General features: G+C 41.9%; 1 protein-coding gene across 2 annotated transcripts in view; it reads right to left on the bottom strand.

The window, feature by feature from the left end:
- The window catches only part of ZNF618 (zinc finger protein 618), a 183,049-nt gene extending 171,493 nt beyond the window's left edge, over positions 1–11,556 (bottom strand). For both annotated transcript variants that reach the window (XM_004372135.1, XM_012554385.1), the window contains exon 1: positions 11,501–11,556. In XM_004372135.1, the coding sequence (XP_004372192.1) occupies positions 11,501–11,533 (33 nt within the window). In that variant the 5' untranslated portion in view covers positions 11,534–11,556. The remainder of the gene's footprint in view (positions 1–11,500) is intronic.
- Between the last annotated feature and the right edge of the window lie 6 nt (positions 11,557–11,562).

Here is an 11,562-nt window from a genome sequence, read left to right on the forward strand (position 1 = left end):
TGAGTTTGGCTATGATCAGTGTTGTCCAATAGAATTATAATGTGAGCCACATAGGTAATTACAAACTTCCTAGTTACCTACTGCAGCCAAGTCGATTCCCACTCCGAGCAACCCTATAGGACAGGCAGAACTGCCCCATAGGGTTTCCAAGGCTATAAATCTTTACAGAAGCAGACTGCCACATCTTTCTCCTGCAGAGCAGCTGGTGGGTTCAAACTGCCAACCTTGGGGTTAGCAGCCAAGCATTTTAACCACTGCGCCACCAGGGCTCCTTAAATTTTCCAGTAGCTGCATTTTAAAAAAATTGTAAAAATAAACAGGTGAAATTAATTTTAATAATATGTCTTACTTAACCCAATATATAAAATATTATCATTTCAACCTGTAATCAACACAAAAAATTACTACCGAGATCTTTTAGTCTTTTTTTTTTTTTTTTACCACTAAGTTTTCAAAATCTAGTGTGGATTTTACACTTACAGCACATCTCAACTCAGACTAGCCACATTTCAGGTGCTCACTAACCATAGGTAGCTAGTGGCTATCAATATGTATTGGACAACACAAGCTTAGATAATCTCTATGAACCTTTTTAGCTCTAGACTCCTAAGATTCAAAAAGAGGACCAGTCTCACAACAAATTCTACCTAAAGCTAGTAGCACCCCAGGGAAGTGTCCCTTCCCTGAGGCCTCATTTCAAGCTGACCTTCTGGTGAAAGTTTCAGTTTTCTTTCAGATCAGTTTCACTTTCTGCTTTTTCCAGCATATGCTAAAAGAAACACCCACATAAATACACTTAAAATTTTTATAGTTATTTTTCCCAGTTGATGAAATTAAAAGTTAAAAAAAATTACCCCAAACCAAAAGAACCCATTGCCATCGAGTCTATTTCAACTCATAGCGATCCTATGGGACAGAAGTTTCCAAGGAGCGGCTGGTGTATTCAAACTGCCAACCTTTTGGTTAGCAGCCGAGCTCCTAACCACTGTGCCACATTCCCCAGCATCCAAAAAATGTCTTCATCTCTTCCTTTTGGGCATTCACTCTAAGTGCCCTATGTCCGTCTGGCTCAGGATGGCAAAACCCTGAGCCCCAAATAAAACAACACACAAATTTTCTGCAAAATTGCACCAAACAAAAATTCCCTCTCTTACCCTCCCCATTCTCCACAAACATGTTGGGGCAGGTGGGAATTGTGCTGCGGAGGCTCAAAGCTGAGAGGTGGAATGGTTAGCTCCTCAGGCGTGCTGTCCTGGACAATAACACATCAAGTAAGCAATCCAAGATTACTTTTGACTTTGAATGTCACCAGCAAACTGCTAGCCGGGGGCTTGCCGAGAGACACTTGGGCCTCCTCTGCTTTGCAGGAGTCATTTCCAGCCGCGGGGGAGCTACTAGATTTTGCCCCTCCCTGGGCCCCCATCCCAGACTGGGGCTGGCCCGTGGGAATCAATCTTCGACCCCGGGGCTCACTTCACCAGAAAGTGGTTTTTTTTCCCTGTGTTTTCTACAGCAGACTGGGGAGCTGAGCATCATCTGACTCCATTTATTCTCTTTAGCTTATATATGAAGCCTCATTCTGCTTTGTCAGCCAAAATATTTCTATCATTTTTCTGTCGACTCAATACCATCCTCACCTCGGCCTCCCTCCTTTCCTTTTTAAGCAAAGAAAGGAATTGTCACCAGCATGTTTGTCCAGTTTTCTGCTGTTTATGAAGCGCTTTTCATGTGTGTTAACTCATCTGATGCTTGCAGGAAGCCTGTTAGAGGGATACATGTGGAGTGTTCTCCCATTTAACAGATAAATAAATGGAGGCTTGTGTCAGGGGTCACAGAGGCCAGTGCCTTCCAGGACCAGGCAGGTCATGTACAGGATTGAAATGGAAGGAGAATGGGGCCTGAAGCAAACAGAGGAGCGCATACCCAGTCAAAGGCCTAAAAAACCCCAAACTTTTTAAACCCTAGGCAGGCAAAATAAAAAGACAGGACAAGGGACCAATTCACCTTGTGGGTACTGTCTATAACCCTTGGTGTACACAATTTATGCACAATTTAAGTGATAATAATTAGTGACTAGTGTTAGTTACAGAGCCCCAGCGGTGCAGTGATTAAAGCACTCAGCTGCCAACTGAAAGGTCAGCAATTCAAACCCACCAGTAGCTCTGTGGAAGAAAGACGTGGCAGTCTGCTTCTGTAAAGATTTATAGCCTTGGAAACCCTATACGGCAGTTCTACTCTGACCTATAGGGTCGCTATGAGTCAGAATCAGCTGGACGGCAGGGGGTTTGGTTTTGGTTTTACTGTTAGTTATAAAACACATATGAAAACACAAAATATTGACACACATAGAGCTTCACAACTTAAAAAGGACTTTCAAATATGCTAACTCATTTCACTCACAACTGTTCAGTGAAGGACTGTTACTGTCCCACTTCTCAGATGTAGAAATTAAGGTTCAGTGAGACGAATAACCCATTTGTGGTCTCACAGTGGGGAAGCAGCAAATCTGTCCCAAACCCAAGTTATCTATCCAAGAACCCCAGGGCCTGTGTTGCCCCTCTGAGATGTCATCTACACAGAGTGAGGGACAGTGACCCACTCAGCCACCCCAGCCAAGGCATCTTCCCTTTGAAATCTAATTACCCAGGGAGTGGCCAGAGAAGCAGGTCAGCCAGTCTTGCTTTGATGACAACTCCAAGGGTATCTAATTATAACAAGGAAGGGAGGAGTCAGGATCCTCTATTTCTTAAGACCAAATTAATTTTAATGCCTTTTGACACAATGTATGTGCATATAGTAGGAAAAGCACTGCTTGGAGAGATCTGGGGCCTGATGTCCCCCCACTGCCTATTCACTGAGGCCTTCTACTCCACCTCCCTTCCTAAGGCCTTGAGTGTGTGCATGTGTGTGTGCGTGTCTGTGTGTTTTAAATCTGGAAAGGCAAACTGACTTCACTTCCCATACTAAATCCAATTGATTAGTAGCACCATACTGAGAAAAATTCTGAGGTCATGGCCAAACTCAATTGGGAAAAAACCACCATGATCTATTAGCAATGTCTACCACAGGCTTGAAAATGGGGAGTAGCAGCATGTATGTTATTTATTTACCATCCCTGGACTAGATAATGTACAAATAACTTGGGGCAAGTGAAAAAGCACTTTGCCCTTTACGAAGCTTTTCTTTCACATACTTCACAACTTTTCCAAGAACCTTGTGCAGCCAAGTATCATCACCATCTTCTTCATTATTATTATCACCCCCACTTTACAAGTAAGGAATACAAGTCCAGGAAAATGAAGAACTTTGGCAAAGATCACAAAATGATTAAGGAGTGGAACAGGAAAGGGAGCCAAGCCTTTGTTCCTCCATCTTCAGTCTATTCATTCTACCTTTCAAAATGTCACGATGGTTTTCCACCATTGGTGGGACAGTTCATCCACAGGTCAGTACAGAAGGGACCACATGTTTATAAAGCTTCACCTCCTCCCACTGGCTACTTACACCCTTTACAGGAGATTACAGTTGTTAGTTGCTGTCGAGTCGATTCCAACTCATGAGTTATGAAACCCACCCAAAGACATGGAAGAAAAGGGATGCTAAGTCACTGAGTACCAGATGCTTCCTCCCAACAGGAAGCCCCAAGAGAAGTCCCCACCCTCATCGTACAGGTGGAGAAGCCCAGTCCAAAGATAAGCGAGATAAAAAAAAAGGGCAGAGTTTGATAATCCTGAAGGTCACAGTCCACCCAACCAGGAGCATGACACCCTACTTCCTCAAGTGCAAGATGCCTTAGATTGTTAGATGCATCATCGATTTTATAAGAGCTTTCTGAGAAGGAAAAATAAAAGGGAGAAACAGTGCATAAAAAGATCACATCTTCTGTAATACAACTAGGTACTGGTGGCACAGTCGCTAAGAGATCAGCTGCTAAGCAAAAGGTCGGCAGTTTGAACCCCCCAGCCGCTCCTTGGAAACACTGTGGGGCAGTTCCACTCTGTCCTATAGGGTCACTATGAGTCAGAATCGACTTGACAGCAGTGGGTTTAGTTTTTTATTGTAATACACATCCCAATTTCAGAAGCAGGAAAATATGGGAATGTGAGCATTGAGGAAATATGGTCTACCTCAAAATTGGGATCTGTGCTCACTTGCTGAGCTGCGCCACAAAGTGTTAAAAATAACAGCTTTTTTATAAAACAAAAAAAATTAAACAAACAGAATGTTCTCAGCTTTCTCCTATAAATTTTCCTTGCATCTTTGACATCTGCAAACCAGAATCCAATCAAAGATGGGTGGGGTCTGGTTGAGCACCAAATCACATGTTTATGGGGCCGTGTGCCTGACTGTTGGGCAAAGTGCTCCTGATAATCCAGTTCTTGGCTATTTGATCAAGAAGACCAGCTCTTAGCACGAACCCAGGGCAGTGCTGGCCCCTTCTGCCTCAAGGCTTCCCCCATGTCCACTTCCCTAAAAACACTGTGACCCACTGACTATAACTGCAAATCAGCCATCTGGACGACCCCAATGGTCACTCATTCCATTTAAAAAAGTTACTTTATACAACAGAAGTAAGGGGGCAGGGGTAAAAATAGTCAGAGAAACTTTTTTAAAAATTCCCCAAGACATGCAGTCAAAGGAGCATTATCCCTTCCCAAAGATTCTGTTGGACATATTATTTCAAGAGAGCCGCAGGCTTCAAAGCCAGCTATAAGAAAACGTGCTTATGGCTCCCTAATAAAACACTGGTTTTGACCAAATGGCCACACCCATATCGGTCATCCACTCTTCACTAGACTCAGATCTGAACAATTTGAGCTAATTCCAAAAATCAAATTAAGTCATCAAATATTTATTTAGCTGCTCCTCTGTACGAGGCCCTGAAATGAATAACCCATGATCTCTGCCCTCAAGGAACTCACAAGTTGGCTGGAGAAACAGAAATGCAAACAACCAATTCTTATCTGTGGGTACAGAGTATTTGGGAAGTACCATGGGACGGGGGTGGGGATTAACTCTACTTGGAGAGGTTCAGGGGGCTCCACAGAAAAGGAAGTGCAGCTGGTCTCAAGAGGGGTCCAGGTTCCCATGGAACAGAGATGAGGCCCAGCAAGAGCAGAAGCTCAAAGGTACACAGTTCACTCGGGATTACAACTGATCCATTTTAAAGACAGTGCCATAGGCTCCTGAACAAATCCATAACTATTTAGAGAAGCTGGAGCATCCTTGGAATGAAAGCACTGAGAACAGTGACAAGAAAGACACCTAAGGCCCAGGAGATGTCTTGTCCCAGTCTGTTTTAAAGCAACATCCAAAGAAGTGTCCACTTCCTCTTGCTACCTAACTGCCCACTGAAGAGAAGCCACCAAGTTCCTGGAACTACCAAAACTGTTGTCAGTGGGACTCAGTCTCCCCAGAATGTAAACCCCTTGGCCACTGGGTCAAGAGTCAACAAACACGTGTTGACTACCTTCTAAGAAGGACCACGGGCTGGCTGGGTTTTCACATGTGCTGCTCCACTTCATCTCAAAATAACCCTTCAGGTCAGGATTATTACCTCCTCTTTCCAGACGCAGGAACTGTGGTTCCAAACCAAGAAGTGACTTTCCCAAAGTAACAGGAAACAAACCACGCGATGAGGTTGGGTTTCGAACTCTGGTCTGGCTGACCTCAACACCAGCTTTTCATTTCAGCAATTGGGTGGATGTCAGAAAACTTCTACATGTCTGACCTAAGGCCTATCCGGGGGGAATTCCTGGTGGTTCCATGTTCAGTTCAGAAATGGATTACACTGACAGACCATCTTTGCCCCCTAATCTCACCTTCCCTTAGGCCCAATCCCTAGTCCTAGCCACCTGCTATCTTTTTATATCTTCATTCTTCATTCAGGCAACATTTTATCTAAAACAGCCTCCAGTGACTGCCTCCCTCACTTGTAGTTCTTAAGTTCATTGGCACATGCTGGGACATATTGCCCTGGAGTTTCAGCCACCATTTGTCATTTTTAATCATATAGTTCTGGCCTGATCCTAGCAGAAGACTGCTTTGGGACAAATAAAAGGGAAGCATGGACCACTTTAGCCAGGAAGGGCTAAATGAATGGAACTCATCACTACTATAGGCTAAGATGCTTCAGAGCATATGGCACTCAGGAAGGAAGTTCCAGCAAGACAACCAAGAGGTTTGAGAGACGTCACTAACCTTTGGAGGCTAACCAGTAACACCGACTGGATGCAACATTGGTCTGACCCTGTGCTGTCCAGTACAAGAGCCACTAGCCACATGTGGCTACTGTGCACTTGAAATGTAGCTAGTCCAAATTTAGATGTGCTGCAGATGTAAAATACACACTGGATTTCAAGGACTTAATACTGGCAAAAGATATAAAATATCATATCAATAATTTTTATATTGATTACATCGTGAAATTATAGTATTGTGGATATACTAGGCTAAATAAAATAATTAAAATTAATTTCACCTATTTCTTTTCACTTTCTTTAATGTACAACTAGAAAATTAAAAATTATATATGGGGCTTGCATTCATGGCTCACATCTTATTTCTACTGGACAGCGCTGGTCTGGCACATTTAAGAGATGAGGAGACCAAGACAGCAATTCTGGAGTTCTTAGTTACAGACACACAAAAATGCAAACACTCACACAGAATCTGATTAAAACTTACATACAGCATAAACATGGACTCTCTAACTAAAGAAAAAATGTTCTGGCAATTTGAAGTAAAAGTGGGCAATAAAAGTAACTCTGACAACTGTCCCTACCACCAAGACAGGGTTCCCACACTACTTTTAAAATCTTTCCAGCAAGAGATTCTAGCAAAGACGCTCCCTTCAAACTAGCTCTTGGCCTTCCAATCTCAACCAAGGCCAACAAGCTGGGTGTGGGTCTGATTTCCCACGAAGCTGACACTTCTTCGCAGGTAGCAATTGAGGCCGGCTCGACCAGGGGACAAAGTATGTGGCACAGGACACCTAGCCTATGGGGCTCATGTAAAAATCAACAGGGATGATAGAAGAAAAATAAAGTATAAGAAGTAAATCACAGTGTACTTGCAGCCCATCATGGTGAATTAACTATGATCAGCATCTTTCAAACTCTTTTGACCAGGACCCACGGTAGGCAGTAACATTTCACATCACACACATATATACACAGATAAATAAAATAAAAATTCATGAGCTAATAACTACCCTGTACCCTGTTACTATGCCTCTGGTATTTTTTTCGTTCCCTTCTATTCTATCCTTTTTTCTTTCTTTAATGCCAACTGTAGCCACTAAAATGATTTCACAATCCAATAACGGGCCGTAATCCCCAGTCTAGTCCAGGTATGGTCAATAAGAGTGACACTCTCCATTCCATGATTGACACTGTTATTTGATCACTGTGCCCTTCTCTCCAGAACATAGGAGTCTAGATATGGCCTCAGAATCTTCTTAACACAGTGACCCAGGCAGCTAGACCCAATCACTCGGCATTAGAATTAGAGATGAAACTTATTTATTATTATCCTTGATCTGATACAGAGGTCTCATTTTACAAATGCAAAAACTGAGGCTCAGAAGGAAAAAGTGATTCATCCAAGGTCACGCAGCAAGCCACTGGGTGATCTAGGGCTCCTGCGTACTCATAAAGAGAGGAGATACAACAGACACAAAATAATATGAGAACATGGAAAAATTTCAGAATTTCATCATGACCATGAAAAATCAGCTTATACCTCCAGTGAAACATGGCAAGGAAGTTCTTATCATCCCACTAAGGAGAAGACATGAGGGTTCTGAGGTAACAGGAAGCAGTATGCCAAGAGTCAAGTCAAAGGTGGGAAAAAATTGTGGCTGACACAGCAGGAGTTTAAAACTCTGCTTCTCAAATGAAACAAACCACTGGCTGTTTATTTCCTAGGACCAGAGAGAGGTCAGCCTTACACTGACCAGCCATCTTTGTTGTTTTCCTTCTGCAAAAGCAAGAGCCCTTGTTCAAGTTCACCTCTGCGCAGGGCTGAAAGTATAAACAAACCCTTTTTCCTAGCTTGGTCCGGAGTCAAGCTATAAAGCAGGCCCTTGAAATTTCAAACCTTATTAGAAAAAAAAAAAAAAAGGTCCTTAGGCAGAAAAGCAAAACATTAAGTAATAAGCGTCTCCACTGTAAAACTCAGCATAAATGATCTTTCACCAAAGTAACTCAGCCCATCATCAAATTACCACCCCTCAAGTCCAATTTGCCAAAATTTTTACCCAATAATGTGAGACAGTGTGGTGAACAGACACAGGCTAATAAAAATTAGCCCATATATCCATTTCTGGTCACACTGCCTTCTCAAACAGGAGGTGTGAGAGGCAAGGCCCAGGTCAGCTCTCAATCTTGAGAGACGCCAATAGAAACAAAAGAAAACTGACCCCGCCCCCAACAGTACCATCATGCACCTCTATTTCCTTTACAACAAACATGATCAGAATAACCAATTTAAAAAAAAAAAAAAAAAACAGGTCTACAAAACAGAAATGATTTTCAGTTTCTGACCAGGGAGTCGCTTTAAGCCACAGTCAACACAACAAAATTTCAGCAGAATGAAGGAAATGTGAGTTGTGTGTCAGGGGCTCCAGAAAACACAAAGGGTTGTACTGTCGTATTTTTATTCCTTGCACCAGAAATAACCTGTTATCTACAACCCTTACTTTTTCTCAGATGCCCCTACCCCCACCCAACCCTCCCCAGCCCAGGGCATAGCCCTCCTTCTTCAGTCTGCTAAACTCAGGCCTACTGTCTCCAGAGGCCCTACAACCCCTTGAAAATTAAAAATTCTTTGACCATCCTAGGCATCGGCCTAAATAATCCAACAGAAAAAAATTTTAATTATGCTACTTAAAAAAAAAAAAAAGCTCATTCCAAATATGTCAGAATGTGGCCAGTCAGCCCTGAAGGATTTCGTAACTAAAAAAATAAAATCTCCCAAATGCAATAGTGATGATGGGAAATGTCAAACCTCTGCCACCGTCAAGTATATTTCACAGAATTCTTACTCCCTTAGAAATCCTAATTTCCACAAAACAGGGTTGGGAATCCATGGACTGGGGCCACCAGATCTTCCAAGACCAGATGATACCTGGTGAAAAGGGTAGTAGGGTTTCCAGACCTAGACTGTGTGACCCACCATCAGCTCCCTACCCAAGATCCCACCCCGCAAACCCTAACAGTATTCCTCTACCTCTTGGGCAGAAAAATCAGAACTTTTTTATTTTTGGCTCAAAATCCCCAGCAACCTCAATCAGATCAGATACTAATTTATTACAAATAATCCTTCAACTTTGGGTGGGTACCAATTTTTATCTTTCAAATTTCAATCCAGTCAATATTTTTCACAAAAAAAAAAAAAAAAATTTTTTTTTTTTTTTTTTGGTTTCACCTTCAATTGCTTCATTTTAAGGTCAAAAAGAAAAAAAAACTCCAAATGAAATACTATTTGCAGACAAGCACCTTTGGGTTGAGCTTCTGTATTTTTTTCCCCCCTTTAGAAAATTTAAAATTTCCTGCTAGAGGCAGCTGAGTTGATATTTTACCCCATTTCTTCAGCAAAGTAAGTGTTCCACTAGGGAAGATGGATAAGAATCAGAATTGTCATCTCCCCTTTGCCTTTCTGTCTTGTATCTTTCTTTCTGGTTCAGTCAGTAAAATTTGTGCTTTTTTTTTTTTTTTTGGTCACAGACCCCAAAAAATCATCAAGAGTAATAGAATTTTTTCCTATGAAAGTAATCAAATTTTTGAAAAATACCAAGTGTTATTAAACCCACATCACAATCAAAGAGGCCTGAAAACAATTCAGATTTTTTAAAAATAGTAAATTTTTCAAATTGTAAGAGTGAGAAAGCACAGAAAAGGGAAAATTTTCTTCTACCAAGGACTGCTCAACCCTTGTCTTCAACAGATTCAGCTGTATGTCATAATAAATGAGCTTCTGTGAAGCCACTGTTAGTTTTTTCATAATAATGTTAATTATGCATATCTTATTTTAATGGCGGTCTCGCCTACAAATCTCTGGGCTATGCGATTTGTATAATATAATAAATTTACATTTTCCACTGAATATTGTTCAAAAAAGACTCCTGACATTTTCTGTATAAAACAACAACAACAAAAAAAAAAATGCCTAGATCTTTCAGGAAACAAAATCAGAAAACAGTCTTAATTATTCCATCAAAACAAAACAAAACAAAAAAAAAACCCCACAAAACCCAACAAATGCAGAAAAAAAAAAAAGACAGGATTTCACTCCAACTTTTCCAATTTCTAATTTTCTTTTAGAACCTTAGGGTTTTAAACATGCACTAAAATGTAAATGCAAAATTAAAAAAAAAAAAAACCTACAATTTTTGGGTGTGTCCAAAGCCAACATTTTAGAGTCTATTTTCTCTTTTAAATCCTTCCTTCTTAGAAACAGAAAAACTTTAAATATTCCCAAATGATGAAATTAGTCTTTCTTGCCCGCTGAACTAAACAAGTTCCAAATTACAATGAAGTACAATTTCTAATTGCTCCATAAAGCCAATTCTCCCAGTTTTCCCTAAACTCAACAAATTCCCTCCTTTTCTCATTCTAATTAGTTTTTTTCTCAAACTAAAATGAGCTGGGTAGCCAGACTGATTTTGCTTTAGGAGTCTTTTTGCTTTCTCCCCTCCAAAAGCTGAATTCATTCAAATTCCAGCTTAATTTTCATTTACATATTATGTGGATTTGGCTTCAGAAATAAAAATTGTCTCCGTGCTTCTAGAAAGCTCAAAGTGGAAATTTTCATGCCAAAAAAGAAAAAAAAAAAAAAGAATCCCTTTTCCCTCCCCTATCTTATAGTGCAAACTTTTGAAAAAATAAGAAATAAAAAATATTTCTCTTTTCAATTTTAATTTCTTTTTTTATTTACAAAATAGTATCCTCTAGGTGGCGTCGTTTTAATGGGAAAAAACTACCGTTTGAAGAAAAATTAGAAAAAAAATTGAGAAAGGGAAATATGGCCTAAAAAAAAAAAGATTGTTGCAAAGATGGGGGGCCTGGAGGGAAGGACCTCCATGGGGTCACCAGGGACCCCAAGCGCAGAGACGGTCAGGGGGAAATTGCATATTTGGGGGGGAGGGGGGAAGAGCTGGAAGAGGTTGCATTTTAGCAAAATGTGAATTGTCCAAACTGAAATGGCTGCTCTGTTCTCTCGCCGCTTTGTTTTCTGGGCTCCGGTCCGAGCCTGGGGCTGGAGGGGGCGCTGGGTGGGGGCCCGAAAAGACCCTATCGCCACCTCCACCCTCCTCACACCCCGCGGTGCCCACAGGGGCTCCTCGGACCCCGACCCTCCAGTTTGCTTCCACAAAAAGCCCGCAAATGTGCCCAGGCACTTTGCATTTTGCAAATCTTGCAATGAAGTGGCGCAGCGCTCCGGGCCCCGGCCCCCCGGGGTCCCCCGCGCGGTGCATGCCCCCGGCCCCCGGTCGTACCTGCGGAGCCGCCGCGCCGCCCGGCTGGTTCATGGGTCCGTGCGGGAGGAGGCGGCCCCGGC

Source organism: Trichechus manatus, unplaced genomic scaffold (assembly GCF_000243295.1).
Source record: "Trichechus manatus latirostris isolate Lorelei unplaced genomic scaffold, TriManLat1.0 scaffold00016, whole genome shotgun sequence".
Lineage (NCBI taxonomy): Eukaryota > Metazoa > Chordata > Mammalia > Sirenia > Trichechidae > Trichechus > Trichechus manatus.